At 36.1% G+C, this 25,295-nt stretch overlaps 1 protein-coding gene across 1 annotated transcript in view; it reads left to right on the top strand.

The window, feature by feature from the left end:
• Window positions 1-24,636, top strand: part of LOC117404711 (phospholipid phosphatase-related protein type 5-like) — a 51,079-nt gene extending 26,443 nt beyond the window's left edge. The window contains exons 3-8 of the mRNA XM_059031708.1: window positions 1,080-1,268; window positions 9,229-9,361; window positions 11,774-12,024; window positions 18,384-18,560; window positions 20,586-20,723; window positions 22,812-24,636. Of these exons, the coding sequence (XP_058887691.1) occupies window positions 1,080-1,268; window positions 9,229-9,361; window positions 11,774-12,024; window positions 18,384-18,560; window positions 20,586-20,723; window positions 22,812-22,841 (918 nt within the window). The 3' untranslated portion in view covers window positions 22,842-24,636. The remainder of the gene's footprint in view (window positions 1-1,079; window positions 1,269-9,228; window positions 9,362-11,773; window positions 12,025-18,383; window positions 18,561-20,585; window positions 20,724-22,811) is intronic.
• Window positions 24,637-25,295: the final 659 nt, after the last annotated feature.

The following is a 25,295-nucleotide window of genomic DNA, read 5'->3' as shown; positions in this document are numbered from 1 at the left end:
AAAGCCACTCTGCACCGACTCACCTGACGCCGGGCATGGGTGCAGAGACCCCCAGTAGCAAAACCGATGGAGTAAAGCTCTGCCCCGTCTGCAGGCGCTTTTATGGTGTAGCCAACAACACGTTTGTGAAGCATAAGCCATACTGGGAGAAATGTTGATAAGATATTTCACAAAGACCCCAAACTCAATTAGGCTGAAACGCCAACATGCCTAAAAAAAATAAACACAAGTAAATACATATAAATAAAAAAAAGAGGAGATACTGTATTTCGCCAATTTGTCAAAGGGATGTCAGTTTAAATTGTCCCATTGTGAAACGATATCATTTAATTGGGCAGCAGTGTGGAGTAGTGGTTAGGGCTCTGGACTCTTGACCAGAGGGTTGTGGGTTCAATCCCCAGTGGGGGACACTGCTCTTGTACCCTTGAGCAAGGTACTTTACCTAGATTGCTCCAGTAAAAACCCAACTGTATAAATGGGTAATTGTATGTAAAAATAATGTAATATCTTATAACAATTGTAAGTCGCCCTGGATAAGGGCGTCTGCTAAGAAATAAATAATAATAATAATAATAATTGGATGCAACTTGTGTGTCCCACCCCTGGCATTGACTAGACAAATCACATCAGACATTAGTTTAAAGTAAATAATAAACCCTAACCGAATAAAACAAACATGATGAAAATACGTAAGTGTCTGAAAGTCGTGTAAAGCCATTTGGTGAGTTATGATTAAATGAAGGGGCAGGAGCTCCGTGCGGACGTCAGTCAATCCTTCCGTGCTGAAAAGCAAGTTGCATCTGGTATGACTAAATCTGTAGTCTAGACCACCGTTTTTAGTCGCTGTGCACTGTTTAGCTACATCCCCTTTAGCAGTGACGGCAGAAAAGCACATTTTGCAATTCATTCAGTGTTTTATGGATTAGCTTTCCAATGAGCTCTAGATGCAAGCAAGACACGGAGCTGCAGAGAAAAAAGCCCCTGTTGCGTTAGGGGAGACAGTGGTGCCTTTTGATGAGAGGGGATCGTGTTGTTAAATGTTCTTTCCCTTTTCGTTAACGATCATGCTTTATTTTCAGCTGGTGATAATGGCAGGGACTGTCATGCTGGCTTATTACTTCGAGTACACCGACACGTTCAACGTACACGTTCAAGGATTTTTCTGCTATGACAGCTCGTACACGAAGCCCTATCCTGGACCCGAGGAAATAAGTGCGATCCCTCCAGCCCTCCTGTATTCAGTGGTTGCGGGAGTCCCAACTCTGGTTGTAAGTTACCTATCTAGCTACTATTTTATTGAAGTAAGACTGCGGTCTACTGGTCTTCATGAGTGCCGACAACTGTGTCTTTATCAAATGTCATGTAAGTTAACAAGCTTAGTACCAGGCGTTGTGTTCTGCGCGATCTTGTTGCCAATAATGGCAAGCAAGCGAGATAGAGATCTTGGATCTACATCTTGAAGTAATTATTAGTATCGACAAATTATTATTATTATTATTATTATTATTATTATTATTATTATTATTATTATTATTATTATTATAAGCAATCATCAGTGGTCCTGTCGTCGGTATAATGTGGCACTGTATTGTATTGTATTTTAAAGAAAACATCTCAGGAGATCATGACCGCTTCCTACTTCATATTTTTTAAACACATATTTTAACATGGATTTCTAAAAGTAAGCATCATGCTTCTAATGTACCCTTCACATTTTTAAAATGTAGGCTGCATATTGACATGTTTTTATATGGATGCCGACATTTGTCGATTTTCTTTTGACATCTGTAGTTGCGGCTGGATTCAATGAATCACAACGATCCTAAGCACATAACGAATGTGTTTTACATAGATGGTATGAAAAAAGTATCAACAGTCTTATAGGAAATTGGTCACTATTAAAAGTAGACTTTAGTCTACAACTGGTATTTTACCAAATCGTGTCTTCTGTACAGTAGTGAAATATGGAAATGAAAATGCCAAATACAGTATTCTGTTTTAGAGTAATGATTCATCACAAGCAGGACTAGACTGCTTCTTGTTATGCTGGTAGTGTACTACACATTGGTTTCATGTTTTTGAAGCATTCAAATAATAAATTATCCTGCCTTCCACACAGTCTTCATTTTCACATCATCATAATCATCTTAATTCATTGTGTTTGTATGACTGGGTACAGACAATCGTGTGTATTCTTCTTCTTCTTCTTCTTCATAATAATAATAATAATAATAATAATAATAATAATAATAATAATAATAATTTGGTGAATGGAATCACACACATATACACACACACACACACACACACACACACACACACACACACACACACACATATGCAGTCGCTGTACATTTCTGTACTCCTGTCATTACATTTTGAAAGTACATCACCAGTACTTGAAAGGTTGCATGAATAAATTCAGTATTGTTGGTGTGTGGGTGGTTTTTACTTGCCCACCAGATTTGCTATGGTATTCAATATGCTACCCTGAAATTATTCTGAACCTGCTGGCAAAATATGAATAGGTTTGTGTAACATGTTTAGTATTTATATTGATATTTAATCTCCACAAATAACAATGTCCCAGCCTGGACATTCAAATGAAGAACTGGGTTTATCCAGGACATTTGAATAGGATCTCAAGGATAGGTACAGACCAGACTGACTGGAAATGCTTCAGGACTATGGCAGGGGTGTAGCAACTTACAGGTGTATTGAAACGTTATACACCTAGACTGAAGTGAATGAACCCACAGCAACAAAACGAAGAACAAAAAATCCAAAACACCTAGAAAGTGCTTTTCGTGTCACTATAACTCCAATGCATGTTTATTAAATCCTGTTTTCACGTCAGTCTCAGAAAATGAACATGTACAGTATTATCTTCTTTCCCTGAAAGATCAGTGTTCTGACTTTATCTCAATAGAAATAATGGCCAATAAGGACACCCACACAGTCTCCCCTCCCCACAATTATCTACCTACCAGTATAGTAAGGCCAGGTTAAAGAGAAGTCTTTAGTCCTGATCTGAAGGTAATAGTCTTGTGTGCGCTGCAGCTTAGAGCCTGTTCATTTTAGAATGGTTGCTTTTGTATTATATTTCCTTTTATAAAATTATGTCTAAGACTTCTCAAATATTTGTCAAAATGTATCACTTTTAAGTAATGTACTACTGTTAGCCAGTAAGTCCCTGGACTAAGACAATCAGAGCCTGAGATCTCTTGTTACAGTCTACTTCAGTTTGCTGTGGGACACTAAAAGCAAAGTGCAGTCATTAGGAGTTAAGGCATAGAACACAGGCAAGCGTGGTAAACTGCAGAATTACTTTGCACATTTGCCACAGGGAGACCAACAGCATGATTTTTAAAGCCACTGCTGAATATAATGCATTGTAAGCCAGTGAAAGAAAGGGAAAACATTTTATGCTTATGGAAGTTGTATAGTTAGTGCAAAACCAAGTAACTACAACAATACAATGTTATCAAGTGTTCAAAAAGGAACGACTGTAAGGGTATCTTTGCCTTTGCAGGTGTCCCCTATCCTAACCATGTGGAACATTCCCTCTAGGTAGAACACAGACTAACATTCTATCAGGTAAACTGGGGGAAGGTACCAGTGTATGTACAGTACCATGGTCCTATAACAAGATGTGTGATCTGAGAGACACTATAAAGAATTTTATTTTATTTTTTTCTGTAAAGGTTATACAGTAGTTTCCACATTAAGGTGGTGATGTAAGGATACACACAAAGTGATTTGCGTGTGCAAAACCCCCATAATGCTGCCGTAAATCGTGTTTAGCAGCCGTAAAGTCTGATTTTACAGGTCACTAAAAATGCAGCGTATGTAAAGAATGGTGTCCATCTGGCGTTCTGCACCCGCTATCAAATTTGCACTTTGCCATCATTAATCCATGAAAACGTTTGGAGGAGAAGGGCAAGACGAAGAAGACACTGCATATTCAACCCCAAGGTCACTTTGTTTGAGATACCGGAGGATGTGGTGCTAAAGCATTATCGTCTCACTCCTCAGGTCATCCTAGACCTAATAGCTGAACTGAGGGATGAGCTAAACCCCAATCTAGGGACCGCTATCCCTGCTCATCTGAAAGTGCTATACTCTCTGCACTACTTAGTCTCTGGTTCTTTTTAGACCACAGTTGGAATGTGTGGAGGGATAGCCCAATCCACCTTTTCCACAGTGCTAGGCAAATTTCTGGATGTCATGCTAAAAGTTCAGGCCAATACATATAATTTCCTAAGGATACTAGCATAACTGATGTTGTCTGAGGCTTTTACAAACAACTCTGTTTCATGCTGAGTGACCTCTCAGGCTCCTGCTTCTCCAGTAAACTCTCAGTTCCTTCTCAGAAAACTTTTCTTTTCCATGCGCCAAGAGGACTTTGCTGCCCTTCCTCTGAAAATGTTTTTTTGGTTTGTATTTTCGTGCTCCACAAATGTCACACAGCGACTGCTGCCTTCTGTACTCCTAACTCTGCAAGTGCTAGCGCTAAATAGACCAATGCACTTAATGAGACCCTAAGTATCGTAATTGCGGATCATTATTTGTGCGTGTTGAGTAATTTGAATTAGCTCTTAAGCGTACATAGGGCGCAGTGCAAAATAATTGCCTGGCCACAATGCAATTTGAATTTTGCATCGGCAATTATTTGCTCTGCGCCTATACTTACATCACCCCCTTAATGTTATTGCACCACAGTAACATGTATTAAGGAAATGCCATAACTTTTGTTTTTCCTTAAAAAAAGAAGCATATAAACTTTAGAACTCTTTGCCTTGTCATGATCCTGAGCCAATGGAGAGCCAGGGGAAAATGACTTCTGCTGTAGTGTATATTTCTGACTTCACACTGTTTCCGCACCCTGTAGTGCTTAGCAGATTACACATACAGTGTTGTTCCAATACTATGTTTTTAATTACAGTTCCAAAAGATACATTGACTTTCATTTTAAAACTGTATGGTAGTATACACATAGCTATGTTTGTGCACCTTATTTTCAAAGTAGTCTTGCACTTCCTAGCACTGTACATTTCTCATGTAGAGTGAAATTGTCCCCACACCTTCAATTCTTTCTCTCGTGTCACTAGCCCGCCATCTGCCCCCCAGTGACTTGACATGATTTCCAGCCAGCTGCCCTGAAACACTGCTGAGTTCAAATGACCTAGAAAAGAAGAACAGAAGCCGATTACCTGAAAGGAAAGCATGCAAACCAAGAACTTTCTTTTAGCTGCATAGTATGTGCTTTTAGAACTGCACATGTGAGACTTACTGTATAGCAAATGGAAGTGGAAAGAAAAATAAATAAATGATCAAATATCTTAGAATCAAGTATTTGTGCTACACTCATACAAACATATATATGTATTTTACAAAAATCTAGAATATGTCCCATCGGGTCTTTTCTTTAATTCTTATCATAAAATTAACACTGCCTCTAGCTGGTCTCAGTAGAACAGAAAGCTTCCTTGTAAGGATCTGATATTATTTGCATTTGTTCTATTTTCATGAAGATTTCTACAGTCAAACCTTCTGTCAGTGGTGCTAAAATTGTGTTTCCTTTTAATGCACTGAACGAGTTTAGTTAAGGACAAGGCATATACTTGTCAAAGAGAGTTATTTAAAAATAATAATAATAATAAACACTGAGAATTAATTCAATTAAAAAATGTCCCTTCAGCAGATTGTTCACTAACCATAAATCACACTGAACAGTGTGCCAACTTAAAGACAGCTTGTACCCTGTCATATATATGAATTATGCCTCATGTGACCTTTCCTCTCAGAAACGGACAAAAAAAAAATCAAGATCTAAAAAATGTACAGCTGTTGGTTTTAAAGACTGGAATTCATTCAAATTGTTTAAACATTTCAGTGTAATCAAGTTAAATACTTTTAACCCTTCATTCAAAATGTGGATATGGTTGGTAAAAGGTGCTTGGAGACATAAACGTCAGTAGCACACGTTTTTAAGACAACTATTGCATGAACCTAGTTGCTGCAACACCAGGCAACATGTTGCGTGTATGTTGCGTGTATGTTACTTCATCATCATTCTTCAACCAATCAACAGTCAGCTATTCCTTTAAGCTGTGAGGTATCTTCTTTTAAGTGTACTATTAACTGGTGATGTGCATTGTTTACATGGTCCTGTTGCTGATATTGCATAGCTATAGCTGTTGTCCAGGTAACCAGACCCCTGTGTTCTGCTAAGAATTGTATTGATTGCATTTTTCATTGGAAGGGGACTATGGGATATTGTGCCTTTTGTTTGAACATGTCTTATATTTTCTTTTATCACATGCTGTTATTTAGAGAAAAAAATTCTGCACACTTTTATATATAACACTTTATATTTATAACACTTTAAAATTGTGTTCCATTTTACATTTTTTTATTATTGAGCCGTATTACAATCTCTATATTTTCACTGCTGTAAAATATCACTTGGCTAAAGACATTCTCTTCCCCGCAGAGGCGTATGATTCTCTCACAACCGTGCTCATCATAGCTTATTGTTTAATTAATCATCTTTCTGGTCTAATTGAATTAAGAGAAGCCCATGGGATATTGCTGTCACACTTTTTTCAAAGTTAAATTATAAAGATTTGTTGCAATCATCAATATGTTTTTACTGACTGAGATACTTATTACAGTTGAAAAGCATCATCACATAGAAACGTCATTAAACATAGTCAGAGAACTTTAAATACAAAGGTAGTGTAGTGTACAGCTAAAAGTTGAAATTAGCTATGTGGTACTCAACATTAAACAGCAATTGTAATCAATTCAAAATGTTTAAAAAATGTATGTACAAGATTGTTATCTGTGGATTCCTTCCATGTTTGCATTTTTTTTTTTAACAAACCATGATACGCAGGTACTTTTTTAAGAAGGCTGACCATATCATATACAGTACAAAGATTAAAATAACTGAAAAAAATATTTAGCGTATTCAAATTTTGGAATGGAATGAAGAAACTATAAAACAAGTCTTCCCTAAAGTTTAGCTTAAAGGACCATTTTTGGTCCTATTTAATCCACTGCCTTTGAAAACGGGACTATATCAGTAATTAAATTTCCATTAAATAGGTTAAAGCGTGACTCTTATCTGAACTCTTCAGGCTGTTGTGACAAACTATGTGATAAAGCCTGAATGCCTCTCAGATTCACAGAGCTCATGGCTTGCATGTATACATAAACAGAAAAAAGGGTCCGCACACCGAAGTAGATGTGGTGCAAGTTCATAATTCACTATAGAAACAGAGAGAACCGCACACTCAGTTGCGCTCCAAAATGGTATATCTTTAATTCATAAAAACATATCACTTCTGATCATAGAGCGCAGCTGCGTGTGCGGTTCTCTCTTTTTCTTTTTTTCTATAGAGCATGTATAAATATTTATCAAGCACAGGGTTGCTGGTTGAATCCCAGTCATCTCCATTTGGAATACTTATTTACAAATAAAGGATAATTACTCCTGTTTGAAACAGACCATAATATTTTGAGTGACTATATATTTGTAACTTCAAAAGTGCAAAAAATAAAACAATTTACAATATTCATTTAAATGCAGAACCCTAGATGGAGGGTACAGTACATTTAGCATTTTTTAAGATCTACCATTTTATTGTCCTGCTTTAATTATTCATTGTAGTGTAAAAGTAATACATCTTATATCCTGTTTTTTTTTCTTCCTGGTTATAATCCCTTTGTTCCGCACAGTGAAATCTAAGCCTGTTGCAATCAGTTTTCAAGACTGAAACAGTATTTTTTATTTGTTTCTATCTTCAGAATTTCAAGTCTCCCTTAATGGGGATTTTAAAAACAGCTGCTAATTAATGTGAAATGTACTTGTACAGTATCCCTTTGTTTAAACCACAGGGATATTTGATTTGTATCTCACTAGAAGGAACTTCAGTTGTTTTGACAGGATAGTGTACAGGACAGCTGCTTCAGTGACCACATAAATACACAAGATTTTTTTTTTTTTTTCAAACATCTTTAAGAAATTGGGAAGGCTGATATAACTTTTCTCTTGTTCATATTGGTGGTAAGCAATTGGTTAAAGGGGTGGGAGGGGTGGGGTGGGTGGGGATGGTGTGGGTTGGGTTGTGTGTGGTGTGTGTGAGTGTGTGTGTGTGTGCGTGCGTGTGTGTGTGGGAGGGGGGGTTACAAAACTTGTTTTTAGGATTAACAGTATCCATGTCATCAGAATAAATAAATGTAAAAAGTAACAGTGTGGGGATCATTATGCAGAAACTAAAACACACAATTCTGCACGTCAATGAGGCAGTGTTATCAAATGGTATTGCTTGTGGATTATCAACTAAAATACAGAGCAAAAATAAATGAATTCAGATGCTGAAAAGGTACTGTGGAAATTAAAAAAAAAAAGAAAAAGCTGCAGGAGTTTTGGGCAGAATTTAAATTGAATTACTGATGCAGTGATTATAAGGGACACATCAGCCCACCTCTCATACTCCGCAGTGGCGGATAGTCAAGCTGACAGGCTTACAGCTCTGAGTCCTGATCAGGCAGTCAGGCCAGCTCTAATAGAGCAGTAAGATGCCAAATCTATTTTTACATACTCACATCCACACTTCTCCACACAAAAACACATTCACATTGACGCCATGCCTTTTTCATTGCATGCGTGGCTTTTTTTCTGTTATGAAATCATAACACAATCATATGTTAAGGTCTGCACACGTACACTAAGATCCACCATAACTTAACTACTAAAAATTAACTACAATAATGTATTTTATAATTTAGTTCCAGTGGTAAGAAAAATATGTTTTCAAAATGTTTTATTAGAGTATATATTTTTCTTTATCAGCCTGTGCATTTCCATACATTTTAAAATATTTAGACTACTGTGTGAGATTCAATATAATATTATAGATATTTTACTATCTCCATCTGTTATACCAAATTTAATAGATCAGCAGTTAGTCTGCATCAAACTGCACTGAACCTGAAAGTGGATTGAAAGGGCCAAACAACCAAAGATACACATAAATAAATAAATAAATAAATAAATAAATAAATAAAAAGTCAAAGCTTCATCTTGGAGGTTTCCAACTCACTCAGTTGGATTTTTGAATTAAGGTATCCAAGGCATTTCAGTTTGGTTTAAGTGCTAAATGAACCCACTTGTAAACTTTCTAACTATTTATTTTTTATCTTTCTTCGTTTTACTAGATCTTTATTACAGAATGCGTGGTGTTTTACCTTCAGATTGCCAGAAAAGATTTTGAAAACCGTGAGAAGACGATAGTAACTGGAGATTGCTGTTACCTGAACCCACTGGTGCGCAGGACCGTCAGGTTTCTTGGTACGATCAAGGAGTTTTTATTCCATGCCTGTTCTTGAACACCACTTTCTTTGTACTATGATGCTGTAACATACTTTTAATCTCTATGGGATATCAAATACTGTTGAGCCACAGCACTACCAGAGCGCACACAGGGTACAGTTTGTTCAGACTCATTTGTAGGTTTTTATTGACCTGTTTGTCTGGTTAATAATTCATCACAAGGATTTACAATTGTATGATGTCTTAAAATGTACACCAAATGTGTAACAGTTGAATACAGACTATAGAAATGCATGGGATGTTTCTTGAGAATTCTGCTGCTGATTCAGTTGTTTGTAGTATACAGCAGTACAGACTATCCTCTTGAGATTTTCATTTGTTATGTGAGTAGTTGGGATGGGAATACCATAAAGATGATTTCTTTGATCCATGAAGGCAGTCCCACTGGAATTGCTGTTGAATCTCATCCGTTTTACACATCCAGTTTACAGATTGAATTTCCCTCAGGATCCTGCCACACAATCATATGTTGAATGAACATAGAAAGTCAATGTAAACTTCATCCCCACAAATTAATAATGCAATGCAATCTAAGGCCCTGTCCACACTATGCCTTTAAACCGTATTAGTTGCATTTAAGCCGGCTTAAAAGTGCTAAATACGGTTTGCGTCCACACTACGCAGCATTTAATACCGTACTCGAGAACCGGACTCAAGACCACCTCAGGAGGTAGTCTCGAGTCCGGTTCTAATTAGATCGCATTAGGTAGTGCGGCTTATCAGAAGTGTGGACGCTGTATACCGAACTACATTTTTTGTGTATCCTCCAATATCCCAAAATGTTTTGTGGTATGTTTGGCGAAATACACAGAGCATGAAGGACTTGCTATCAGTGTACATTCCGCACTAGGTATTCATGTTTATGCTTCAAACAAATCTGTCAGGACATCTCTGTTAAACTAGTGGGGAAAATAACAAAAACACAATGTTAAATTAGGCGACTGTAATTTGTCAGCTCTGTTTGAAATAAAATTAAGAGGACCAGAATTAGGCTCAGGCAAGATATGATGGTAAAAACAAAGATTGTTTTGTAATTAACAGCTTTTTCTGAGTTTAATTATAAAACAGAATCAGCTCAATTTGTTTAAAGGAACTTCACCTGATTAAAAATAAAACCTGAAAACTTCAAGCCCTACGTGTGTGTGTGTGTGTGTGTGTGTGTTCGGATTTACTTTTTCCGCAATACTTGTTATATTTCATTTATGCAATATGGACCTCTGTTAATAAGGGGCATAACACATTATTTTAAAATATAATACAGTGCATGGTGGGATACTATCGTATTAATTTCCACGGTTCGTTGCGCTGCTGGGAATTGTAAGTTAACTATTCTAATGGTGTGTGGACGCAATAAGCCTGACTAAACATGAAACGGTACTTCAGTGTGGACGCTTTGAGCTGTATTAATTAGAGCGGTTTCGAGTACAGTTCTCGAGTTTGGTTATGTAGTGTGGACAGGGCCTAAAATAACAGGGATAACGGATTCCATTGAAGTTCTTAGAATTTATAGCCATCTTAGAGTAAGCGTTTCTTTGTTGTTGTTTATATATATATATATATATATATATATATATATATATATATATTTTTTTTTTTTTTTTTTTTTTCTTGACGGTATCTGTCAAGGATGAATAATACAACTCTGTTTTCATTTCTAAATGTATCTTATTACTGCAGCAGTTGCAAATGCATCCCTTCTGAATTGGAAATCATTTTCAATTAACTATTTTTGGACTGAAGAAACAGTTAAAGGATTTGTTTGCAAAAATGATTTTGTGACCCTCAACTGTGCTTTATTGCTTTTGAAAAATTGGATTAAAGCAGTTTAAGGGATGAATGGCTTAACGTTTTATAGATCACTATTTACTGTTGCTTCTGTCTGTGTATTATGAAGAAATAACAAATAAAACTTGTAAAAGATGTCTTGTATCAATTAACTCAGCGATATCTCCTGAAGTCCTGTAATAACAGTCTGTGTTTGTGGGGATTTGCTGCTTTATAAGTACATTGGGTTAAGATGTGATTAATGCAGAGCAATTATTGGAGTACAGTAACGTAATTGCCACAATATTACTTTATTTATTTATTTATTATTCCTTTTCTTCATTCCATTCCAAAATTTCATTCACCAGTGCTGCCATTTTTACATTCACACATACAGTATGAAACTGTACTATAGTCACCGACTGTGTGAGTTCACCTATTAGGAACCGCATGTCACATCAGCAATCACAGTGATGACAGCTAAAGTCTCATAAGACAGAAACAGTAGTTGTGTCTTTTTGGCATACAGTGTACCACCCTCAAGCTGTTGATTTGACAATAATAGTGCTATACATTTAATTACATGTTTTTCACCTTTCTTTCCAGGAGTATATACATTTGGACTTTTTGCCACTGATATTTTTGTAAACGCTGGGCAAGTGGTGACAGGGAACCTTGCACCTCATTTCCTTACAGTGTGCAAACCTAATTATACAAGCCTAGGCTGCCAGCAGGCCATTCGGTTTATCAGCAACCAGGAGGTCTGTACTGGCAATGTGGATGACATCATTAGAGCCAGAAAAACCTTCCCCTCCAAAGAGGCAGCCCTCAGCGTGTATGCTGCACTCTACCTGGCTGTAAGTACAACAAACCCTTTTAGATGTTGTTTCCATGTACTGTACATATTTTTAATGTGCACTTATAAAGCACATCATCACATGCTCTTATTAAAACTCCCCTCTCTCCAGTATCCATGAAATACAGCAATGCTCATCGGCGGCATTGGAACTGCTCGTTTTCTGTTTCGCAAACTTTGGGTGCTTATGTTTATTGCCTCACACTTCTCCAATCTTGCATGAACAATCCATCATAACTGTATTATCTGTGAAGCACGTGTGATCATCCAAATGGAATGGCAGCGATCATCTGGAATAAGAGCATCTCTTTGTCCAGAGTAACGTTTGAAACTTGAATATCAGAACCCAATCCAAGAGGCAACCAACAATATTAGATTACAGTTTCTTAATGTTTTCTTTAGTGTTCCTCTATTGCACTGGGAAGGGAATGAACTTTGTCAAGTGACTCCACATATTTTGGAAATACTGCCATATTAAGCAACTAAAGTAATTAACACTTAGAAAATACACATTTTGCCATGTAGATTCATAGGAGCTGATGTAAGGATGTGTGCAAAGTAATTTGCGGCTGCAAAACACCCATATTGTGGCCAAAATCTGCATTTTGCAGCAGTGTGGAGTAGTGGTTAGGGCTCTGGACTCTTGACCGGAGGCTCTGGACTCTTGACCGGAGGGTTGTGGGTTCAATCCCCAGTGCGGACACTGCTGCTGTACCCTTGAGCAAGGTACTTTACCTAGATTGCTCCAGTAAAAACCCAACTGTATAAATGGGTAATTGTATGTAAAAATAATGTGATATCTTGTAACAATTGTAAGTCGCCCTGGATAAGGGTGTCAGCTAAGAAATGAATAATAATAATAATAATAATAATAATAATAATAACAATAATAATAATAATAACAATAATAATAATAATAATAATAATAATAATAATAATAATAATAATAATAATTTTGCATGCACAAACCATGTTTAGCAGCTGTAAAGTGGGACTTTAGCGGCCACTAAAAATGCGGTGTATGTAAAGAATGGTTTTCACCTGGTGTTCGGCACCAGCTAGCAAATTAACACTTTGCCATCATTACTTAATTTAAATTATATTGAAATATATTCAAGTGAAGAAAAGAACATGGAATTGGGCAGGGATCTGGAATACTAAGTGGGCGCAAACATGAGATGTAAGGATTTCTAATACAGCACTCACTGCTCTCTGTACTTGTAACTACCCTCACCTCTGGGCTGTAAGTGCGGCCGCTAAATAGCCCGATGCACAGGCTGTGCTCATTGCGACCCTCATTATCATGATTGCAGCTCATTATTTGTGTGTATTGAGCAATTTGCATTGATGTTAAGCTTGCATAGGCTGCAGTGCAAAATAATTGCCTGGCCGTTAGGCAATTTGGATTTTGCAGCTGCAATTGTTTGCACAATGCCTATTCTTACATCAGTCTACAATATCTGATAAAACCATTAGATTAAAGAGTAAGTACTTACTCTTTAACTAAAGGGACAATTTTAATTAGTACCATGTAATTTCAAACCCATGGAATATCAGTAGCCATGCTTCTTAAAGATAATCTACTTGAGATCTGCAGAACAGTTAGCTGTTGAAAACTGCATGATATATGGTTGAAGGCTATATCAAGCACTACAGCTGCATTTTTTATTTTAGGCTTCAATGTGTTTTATGATTATTAGAAGTTGGTGTAGAAAAATCTCAAAAATCCATAAAAATGATCAGCTTTTATGTAAAGGATTATTTTCCCAATTACCTAATTGCTATCATATATCCCAGAATGTTTTGCAGATGTACAGTATAATACACTACACCCAAATAAAAAAGCTAGTGCTAAAATGAGATGCCAAAAATAAATAAATTAAAAATAATGCTATGAAATTGTAAAGGATACTTGAATAGGTAGCCTGATAATACCATTTATATCTGAGCTGCAGATACAATGCCATTGTTCCTTATGCACTAGTGTCACATATACTGTTTTTTGCTGTGTTATTTTAAGCACAGGCTAACACTATGTAAAATTTTAAATGAAGGGTGTAGTACATTTAATTGACCTGTAGCTTGAGCAGCAGAATACTGAGTGATGAGATCATTGCTACAAGTAGCTTGCTGTCACATCAATTGTAAAATGACTAATAAGCTCTGTGGAGGATAATTAAAAATGTGCATGACTGTGAGAATTGGCTTCAGTTCTAAGCTTCCTTATCCTTGACTTCATTAATGTTTCTATTTAAAAATATGACATTAACACATATATTAGCTTTAGCCTTGGCTTTAGATTATTATATATTTTTTACAACAGATTAATTATAGAAACTTAAAGAGAGATGACAGTAACGGGGAGTTAAAATAATGTAATACAGTGCTCACCCTTTATAACGCTGTAGTGGGGAGCCATAATTACAAGACCGTGCTATTTGTGTTCCGCTTTATAACGAGTATAAAAGGACTACTGTAATGGCATTATGGAGCAAATGGGAGCCACGACCCTGCCGTGTTATAAGCGATTCAGCACTATAACTAGGCGTGTTATAACGGGTGAGCACTGTATATCGTAGATAGACCCCAATATTGGTACAGCCATTTGAAATTTCTTTGTATTGGTTGCAAATTATGTCAAGTTGAGATTAGCTATTCTGCATAAGTATTCTTATTTAACTGTACTCTATATAAACTATATATATATATATATATATATATATATATATACAGTGCCTTGCGAAAGTATTCGGCCCCCTTGAACTTTGCGACCTTTTGCCACATTTCAGGCTTCAAACATAAAGATATGAAACTGTAATTTTTTGTGAAGAATCAACAACAAGTGGGACACAATCATGAAGTGGAACGAAATTTATTGGATATTTCAAACTTTTTTAACAAATAAAAAACTGAAAAATTGGGCGTGCAAAATTATTCAGCCCCCTTAAGTTAATACTTTGTAGCGCCACCTTTTGCTGCGATTACAGCTGTAAGTCGCTTGGGGTATGTCTCTATCAGTTTTGCACATCGAGAGACTGAAATTTTTGCCCATTCCTCCTTGCAAAACAGCTCGAGCTCAGTGAGGTTGGATGGAGAGCATTTGTGAACAGCAGTTTTCAGTTCTTTCCACAGATTCTCGATTGGATTCAGGTCTGGACTTTGACTTGGCCATTCTAACACCTGGATATGTTTATTTGTGAACCATTCCATTGTAGATTTTGCTTTATGTTTTGGATCATTGTCTTGTTGGAAGACAAATCTCCGTCCCAGTCTCAGGTCTTTTGCAGACTCCATCAGGTTTTCTTCCAGAATGGTCCTGTATTTGGCTCCATCCATCTTCCCATCAATTTTAACCATCTTCCCTGTCCCTGCTGAAGAAAAGCAGGCCCAAACCATGATGCTGCCACCACCATGTTTGACAGTGGGGATGGTGTGTTCAGGGTGATGAGCTGTGTTGCTTTTACGCCAAACATAACGTTTTGCATTGTTGCCAAAAAGTTCGATTTTGGTTTCATCTGACCAGAGCACCTTCTTCCACATGTTTGGTGTGTCTCCCAGGTGGCTTGTGGCAAACTGTAAACGACACTTTTTATCGATATCTTTAAGAAATGGCTTTCTTCTTGCCACTCTTCCATAAAGGCCAGATTTGTGCAGTATACGACTGATTGTTGTCCTATGGACAGAGTCTCCCACCTCAGCTGTAGATCTCTGCAGTTCATCCAGAGTGATCATGGGCCTCTTGGCTGCATCTCTGATCAGTCTTCTCCTTGTATGAGCTGAAAGTTTAGAGGGACGGCCAGGTCTTGGTAGATTTGCAGTGGTCTGATACTCCTTCCATTTCAATATTATCGCTTGCACAGTGCTCCTTGGGATGTTTAAAGCTTGGGAAATCTTTTTGTATCCAAATCCGGCTTTAAACTTCTCCACAACAGTATCTCGGACCTGCCTGGTGTGTTCCTTGTTCTTCATGATGCTCTCTGCGCTTTAAACGGACCTCTGAGACTATCACAGTGCAGGTGCATTTATACGGAGACTTGATTACACACAGGTGGATTCTATTTATCATCATTAGTCATTTAGGTCAACATTGGATCATTCAGAGATCCTCACTGAACTTCTGGAGAGAGTTTGCTGCACTGAAAGTAAAGGGGCTGAATAATTTTGCACGCCCAATTTTTCAGTTTTTTATTTGTTAAAAAAGTTTGAAATATCCAATAAATTCCGTTCCACTTCATGATTGTGTCCCACTTGTTGTTGATTCTTCACAAAAAATTACAGTTTCATATCTTTATGTTTGAAGCCTGAAATGTGGCAAAAGGTCGCAAAGTTCAAGGGGGCCGAATACTTTCGCAAGGCACTGTATATATATATATATATATTAGGGTACTGTGCAAGATACAAGCTGATGTTCACCCCACTCAAGGTAAGAGTGGCCGCTATGGCTCCACTTTGGCTGGGCATCATTCTATGTATTAGGCAGATGTTTCTGAAAACTTTTATGATTTCTTAGCAAGCCTGTTCTTGTGGAACTCCGGAAAATGAGATTTTTCAAATCAAGACGTTTACCTGGCAAATATGTTTTGAATGTATTAAACAATTAGCCTTTATTTACTAAACATTGTACGCCTAATTCGGGAGAAAGATCAACATAGCTTTTAAATAATGTTATTTAATGGAGATGTTTTTGAAAAAACTTGCAGTAAAACCTAAAACACTTTAGTAATCTTATTTGCTCAAACGAATATTGTGTATCTGTACTTAAGCTATGTTGTCTGCTTGGTTCAGTGAATTCCCTTTACTTACAAAGATACCGTTTGAAGCAGCATAACTATAGAATCAGCCTCCAGTCCTTAAGGATCAGCAACTTTGCTGTCTAACGCATACAACAACTGTCTCTACCACCCCCCATCCCAGCAATGCCAGCAGTTACAGCCTCAGACTCCCATTGCACCGGAAGATCACAGTCTACTCTACTCTTGTCTTTACCTTAGCCATGTCAGCAATTCTTTGACATAGCCCTTAAGCATGTGTGCCTTTTACCTATCTAATGATGTATTTCCAAGTCCATCCACCAGTATGTATCCCTGATGTAAAGCCAATATTAGAATTAGTGTTAGATCAAAAGTCAAATTCAGTGACTTAAGCAAAATCATGCTTTGAGTCATTAAAATGTCTAAACCAACACAAAATACAGCATTGTGATTTAACAGTACATACATTTTTATGATTATATTTATGAGGCATTGGTAAGAGCCTATTTTAAGTGTCATTCATTACAATTTACACATGTACAGTGGTTGTGCAGTGGCTATTAAGGCAGTCCTAATCATGTATATTACTCCAAAGAGCATAGTTCACAAACTGTTACAGAGCTTACAAGGTCAGTACATGAGTCTCCTGCATGAGAGTATACATCCTTATCAGAAACAAACCAGAACAATTCAACCTTACATTATGCTAGAGCAGAGAATGTATTGCTAGAACCTTAAGACTACCAAAATCCTGTCCTTGTGCACAGAATACCCAGTGTACATCAAAAGGGAGAACTCAGGTGTTTTGTTGTTGCAGGACAGGTAATCCAGCAGTTCATGATAATAATAAAAAAAAAACATGTGTGATATTAGTAACGTCTTTTTTTTTTGTCAAACCAGCCCAAACCTGCTGCTAGTTTCCTCTGCTGTAAGCAGTTCATTTCTATTTCATTCAGCTTTCCCTTTTTATCTTCAAGTTATCACCAGATGCACTTTGCATTATTCCCAGAGGCCTGTGGACTGAATATGCTGAGAAGCAAGATATGTTTGTTTTGTGTATAAAAAAATAAATATTATTAAAACAAGTATAAACCACATCTAGCATTCAGATTAAAGATACAGTATGATTCATTATTACTAATGCTTTCTGAATGCACTGCTCATTCTACCAAGCATCAGTAACTTCCAAATACTGCCCTCAGTGTCTTCAGGGGAAAAAAGCACATCAGTAGTTTCTTACGAAGAGAGTGTTTCCGAATAAAATGTTGTCATCTTGCACATGGTAAGAATCAATTTGATGAAAGACTGTAAGGAACAATAGTTTTTCTTTCAATGTATCTTTTGTTTGTTTGCTTGAACATAGAACACAGCATGGAATGTGTTTTTGAAAGCTGATCATGTTTTTTTTTTTTCCAGCTACAGTCCAACGTTTTAAAATAAACAAAACAAAAACAAAGGATTTAATTGTTTTAAATAATTTCATTTCATAAATAAAAAAATGACTCAAAGTCACCGGCTTTCATAGTTGCAGTGCAGGAGTGAACTTGCACATGTATTATTATATAATATTGTATCTAGGCTTACAGAAATTGTTCCCATTTGTTTTAAGATGTACATCACTAATACAATGAAAGCCAAAGGATCAAGACTTGCAAAGCCTGTGCTGTGTCTGGGTCTGATGTGTATGGCGTTTCTCACTGGAGTGAACAGGGTTGCTGAATACCGGAACCACTGGTCTGATGTGATTGCAGGATTTATAATCGCCATGGCAATAGCAACCTTCCTGGTAGGCATCCACCAATACCACTATTTTGTTTGTGCCTATATTGTACTAATGCAAACAATTTAATGTGTCTGTGACACCAAGCTTTAAACGTCTGTAGGTGGAAGGCAAGTTGCTTTGATAGAGAGTAAATACATGTCATGCGTAAAGTAACTGTATGACTAAAATACCAGGAAATCAACCTGCTTTAAGCACTTCAAAATAAAACACATGCTGCATTAACTGAAGCGAACCAGTAGGTGCAGTGATTCATTTAAGCACTCCATGAATTCTGAAGTCGTTGTTTGAACTTTTGATCCTTGCCTGAGGTAATACAACCTGAATTTAAGTTCTGCCAAGAAGACTAGCCGTAAGAGGCACAAGTCCTGCTGAGTGAGATGACATTTACTGTAAACTCAGTCCATTACTCCCTGGTGGAAAGTGGAGATGTACAGTACCATCCACATTGAAGCTTGACGTGTGAAACACCACAGGGCTAGTTGGATGCTAAATGGTAAAGCAATGGAGAATAGTTTGAGTTATGTATTTCTAATTGGGGTTGTTTGCTATCTTGTTTAAATTGTCATATACTGTACTTATTTATATAAAGTGAAGGGAATTTAAAAGCTGATTACATTTTTATACTGTTAGACCTACCTATTACTATAGGAGTCTGATGTATCCAAATGATTAATAGGATCTGTTTGTACATGTGTGGGTGTTTGCTATTGGGCCTATTTTGAAGAAATATAGAAAACTGTGAAAGATACTGTCAGATCTGAGTGAACTGAATAGCATCTTAATGCCAGATACTGTGGTGAAATTACATATGTCTTTTCTACTATTTAGCTTTACTTTTATACATCAACACATTCAAGATCATTTTTAGCAGTCTTGCCAGGCTTCATTTTGATATTGGCATATAAAAAGCCAGTTTTTTTACTGCTGTATTTATTAGTATTTCCCAAGACTAACAGACTTTTCCTGAAGACATACATGATTCAAAATACCAAGTCATATATATCTATATTGTAAAGGCCTCTTTTTTCAATCTTTATCTGGCTGTACATTATGCTGCTGCATGGACTTTAGTTTGTTTGTTTAAGGACTAAAGAGGGGAAAATGTCAGTAAAATAGCTCTCTGGAGACTGACACAAATTATTTCAGACTTTCTGTCCTTGCTAATAGGGTTTTTTTGAGTGTGTACAAACTGTGATGTTCTTTTGGGTTAACTAACAGGAAATGCCTGTCATTGACTTAATACCATTATGTGAATCTGATGACACGTTGGTACATGTTCAGTAGCAAACCAATTTCAACCGGTATTTGGGAAGCATACATTTTAACCATAGTACTTTTAGGTCTAGCAAATATGATTCAAGTTAGAATACCGTTGAATTTGAAAGCAGCCATAAATCTGTACTGAATTACATTGATAGTCTTGCAATGATCTCATGTGCATGTAAAAAGAAGGTTTTGCTTCTTGGTTAGGTGATTGGATTCCCAGGACATGTGAGGAGAAAACATCAGGCGTGAAGGAAGGTTAAACTGCATTAGAGAGTTTCAGCTGATCATGAAACAGTTTATTGCTGATGCATATATTGAATGGAATCTGAAATGTTCTTGCTTACTCTTTAGTATGTCTGACAGACTGGCACATCAAATTCTCTTTAATCCCAGTTTTAACAGTTTTTATTAGCATTGTTAAGGCTCTTTATATATGTCTGTAATACCATTCTATATTGTCTTTAATCCAGATGAATACATTGTAGGAACTGCTACATAAGTTCTACTATATTATAGTACATGATGGACGGTATCTACTGTAACTGCTCTACTCAAACAGTTCAACAGTAAACTAATCGAACAGACCACTGTATATCTATGTACATGTTAAATGTGCTCAGTGTTTCTGTAAAGCTACTTAGTGAAAAGAGTTAAGGCAACAACGCAATAGCAGTAAGAGCAAAAAAAGAGTTTGTTTGTAAAAACAAAGAATCTTCTTCAATTTGTTCGTTTTGTTTTTTGTTCCTAAAAACACTTCCTAAGGTGGTATGTGTGGTGCACAACTTCAAGCGAAGGCATTCAGAAAGTCAAAAAACTCAGCCAGACAGCCTGCGGAATATACCTATGATCAACCTTCCAAGAGTAGAAAGCCCAATGGAGAAATATCCCCCAGCAGTACAGGTAAATCATTATATATATATATATATATATATATATATATATATATATATATATATATATATATATATATATATATATAAGAAAAATGTGATAAAGATTAAATATTTTCTACTGTATTCCTGTTACTAAGTAAAACAAAAAATGGTTTGTTTATTCATCCTGAACATGCTTGAAATGAAAACACATTCTACTGTTGAAATGTATTTTAAAGTTAGTACTTAGTTTCTATACTCTGTTAATGAAATGTTTATCACCTGTGATGTTATGCATGCTATAGGTATCACACAATTGTCTTAGAGAAACTTGCCAGGAAGAAACACCACAGACCAACTCTTCTAAAGTCTGCCTTGTGATATGATTTTCCTGGATTGCGGGAACGAACAGCTTTGAACACCTTCATGACACAAGGCAATAAACTCATGTGCGCTACACACCTGTGTGGAGGACATAGGACTGCTACCTTTGAATGTCCAAAATTAGAAATCATTTGGTAAACTGGGAAATCCAATTGATTTACAGTGATTTAGTAATCCTATCAGTCCCATGCAAAAGTTGTATGTATTCTTCCATTTATTTTTTAAACTAATTCCTTAATCATATCAGGTGTGTTTTATAAAGGACAGATATGTTGGCAACCTTATCAGCAGGTTTTGAGATTATATATATATACAGTATATATATTTTTTTTAACATGTTAGTATAGGCAAAGACTTGGCTGAACGATTTTTTGAAAAAAGTCATCAAAAACTCTCCAAGATTTTTTTGTTTGTTTGTTCCTAAATAAGGCATATTGTAGAATAATAACAAAACCATAGAAATCCAAAAGGAAATCCTAGGTGAATTAGAAAGAATGATGGTCTACTCAGTAAAGACAACACTTTTTGTCTGTTCTATTGAAAATAAATAATGATATGTGTGTGTGTGTGTGTGTATATATATATATATATAAACCTGCATTTAAGGCCTAACATTGGCCCTTAGAAGCACTTAATGATGCTGATTTGTTTTGTTTCTTTGTTGTGTTTACTTCACCTTTTAGTGTGTGATTTAAAACAAAGGTTTTGGAGTTCTACTCGTTTTGGAGTGTCCGATAAAAAGCATGTATTTATATTTCAGGAGTTAGAAGTGTACGAATGCTTGACAATTGTGAAGCCTGCATTGAATTTAAACTTTTTGTAACCCTAACATAGGGAATGGAGAGCACGTACATTTAAGCCTGCATTGAATTTAAACTTTTTGTAACCCTAACATAGGGAATGGAGAGCACGTACATTTATTCCAGTGTCGTGCTGTGCTTGTTTAGAAAGAGGATACCTGGAACTGAAAGTTATTGTAAAATACCACATGATTAAAAGGGGGGAACGTTATATAGCACTGTTATACTGCCTCTCCCTTATAAACATTTACCACTGTATTTATGCACAGTTTTACCATGCTTTTCTCATGATTTTACTATGCAGTTACCATAGTTTACTAATATGCTTTACCATACCTTGCTATTCTTTGCAATGCTTACCTATGCTTGACAGTCCTTTCACTATGCTTTATTTCACTTTGCTGTGTTTTTAACAGGGTAGACTTATAGGGGCTTTGGCATTATGCAGAAGGACAAGCAGGGACTACAAATGTACTCGTAGATAGTGTTGAAATAATCCAGTGTAATAATTACTCAAGGGATGATTTGATATGCAGTCTATTTAACATGGCATGTAGAACTCTACATGAGACAGATTAACTAATACAGCTCTGACTGTAAACTCATACCCCATGTGGTCAATTTGTATGCTTTTTCTGAATAGAAACTAAAACTTTTTATTATTATTAGGCACAGTATAAAATGAAAAAAAATCAATAGCCAGTACAAGATTGCATCACACATAGCAAATTAGACAGAGATTGCATTAATATGCAAGACTAAAGCAGCAGAGATTTCATTTTCAATTTTTTTTTTTATAAATCCATGCGATTTGAGTTCATTTTTTGGAAATACAGTAATACACAATTGAAAACTGGTACTTGCTAGATTGCTTCTCTTTCTAAAGCACAGTATGATCTTACATTTCTAAATCTCGTTTCTGTCTGTTTCAGAATCACATCACCTTTGCCGAAGTCACATGACGTTGAAGCAGAAGTCTGTTCTACACATTGGACATCCTCCCTATTCACGGTTCAGTCATCATAATCGGAATGAAATACTTAACCTGAGGTTAAGTATACCTGAGGTTATCTAACCTGAGGTTATCTAATTGTTTAATCATGGTATCTTCAGACACATCAGCAAACAATCTCTCAAATACAGACCGAAAGCTGAAAAGCGCTCAAAGAGACTATCTGCTTTTAACCAGTTGTCTACAAATCATTGACTTTTTATTTTAGTTTATTCAAACTTCTCCTCATCATTGCTATAAAACATGCCACTTCAGAATTAATTCAGCATATAGATTTCATCTAAATGTATTGCCCAGCCCCAAAACAGGAAATGTATAACACTGCTGTGCTTTTAGTTACATGCATTTATTTATTTATTTTACAATGTACCCAACATATGGACATACATATCAAAATATACAGTGTACAGATCTTTCTTTAAAGGGATTATTATAAAAATAAAAACACATTTCACATTTCTCCAAAAAGGACATTTAAGAAATTATTCTTAATGATTCTTAATAATGCAGTGCTAGACTGTTATAGCTATAGCATGTGTCTACCTGTTGCTGATTTAGCTTTATTTGAATGTTTTTAGTTGTCCATTGTTCTTTTGAAGTTGATCATGTTTCATGTCATCAAGTGACATACCCCAATCAGGCACATAAACCTGCTAAAAAGCTTAACTTGCAACTTGATACTAGAAATACAATACTAGAAATGGTGAAACCTGAAACAATATATTGCATAAGGTTTATATGGATGCAGCAGATGCAGTACATTTTGTAAATACTGCATCTTGTTTATTAGCATATGATATTTTGAAAATGGGTCCTTTGTTGTTTAGCGTCTTAACAATATTATGCAACACAAAACCAAATTTTCTTGCTATTATAACATTAATCTGCAAAGCAATAACACAATTTCATTTGCTTCTGTCCCAGCTATGTAAACAAATGCAGGATTTAGCTGTTTATAGGATATCAGAATTCCTTGAGGGGTTATTTGACCAGGAATATTATCTCTTTAATTAAACATATCTCACTAGGTGGGGAATAGAATGAGGACTATTACTGTATATAATGCAGAAATGTACCTTTTCACTTTCTTTAATCCTATCCATTTATTTGAATACTTAATTGTGGTAGTAGTCGTGAGTATAAATCATTGATTATGTGGCAGCTTGTAATTATGTTCTGTGAACACAGTTTTGCCTTCTCTAGAGGAATGTGTTGTATTAAGACAGCTAAAGGGATAATGGAAAGTTGAACATCTTGTATTTGAATCTTTAATGATTTTTGTTAGTAGCTCAAAGCATCCTTAAAACTGTTAAGTAACTTTGAATAGCTTAGTTTTGTAGCATCTTCTGAATATTGTTTTCTTACATTATTTAAAACTTCACTGTATATCTACTGGACTTCAAGATTTTTTTCCCTATGCTATATGTATTGTACATGGTTTGGTCCCCAATTGTTGTTCATTCAATATGATCCCTTCCTCTAAAATTATTCTCAATCTTACTGTTAATTTAGGAAATAAGTTTTTTACACTGTATATAACAAATAGATATTCCATAGTTTCAAGACCTTTTTTTTTAAATAAAAAAGAAAATGTAAATAAAACAGAACTTGTCCATTGTTTGTAGACTAAATTCACCTGTAGAAATTAATTATAAAAACTGATCAATTTCCAGTTTATTGTTTAAAGTGCATAGGCCAAACAGTAGCAGCTTACATAAGCTGCACATTTAAGTCAATTTGTCTAGAAATGGAGCTGCATGAAATGACAGAGCAACAGGAGTTTGAGGAGCTGGCGCACCCCAAATTCTTGGAAGTTTTCACTCCTAACTGACAAAAAGCCACCAGGGAGATAGAAGAGGGTTGAAAACAGCTGGGTTCAGATAGGCAGAGACAGGGGGAAAAAAAACTTAGTCAAACACAGCCACCAGAAATCAAATTTGATGATAAAAAAAAAATATGATCAAGAGCTAGAAAGGAAATTAAAAGACAAGACCAAAACCGTCATATTTTCTGGGACACTGCCGGCACCTTGCAATGGACCATACGGACAGCTGGAAATAAATCATCTAAATGCATGGCTGAATTCGTGGTACACACAGGAAGGCTTCACCTTCCTTGAACACTGGACCACATTCTACAACAAGGACTACCTATATAGGCGGGATGGACTGCACTTTAAAAAGAGAACCTACTCAGAGAAAGGATCCTCAAGGAGGTTCAGTAGCATTTAAACTAGAAAGGAAGGGGGAGAAAGCAACATAAAAACCAGAATTGAAACTACAACAAAACAAGGGCAACAACTCAGGTAAGATAGACATTAAATATATTTATCTAAATGCTAGAAGTCTCAAAAACAAAATGTCAGATTCTCAATGGGATTGAGATCAGGACTTTTCAGTTTTTT

The sequence above is a fragment of the Acipenser ruthenus genome, chromosome 10, assembly GCF_902713425.1.
Source record: "Acipenser ruthenus chromosome 10, fAciRut3.2 maternal haplotype, whole genome shotgun sequence".
NCBI lineage: Eukaryota > Metazoa > Chordata > Actinopteri > Acipenseriformes > Acipenseridae > Acipenser > Acipenser ruthenus.
The sequence above is the reverse complement of the archived record's forward strand: the minus strand, read 5'-3'. Positions and strand labels throughout refer to the sequence as shown.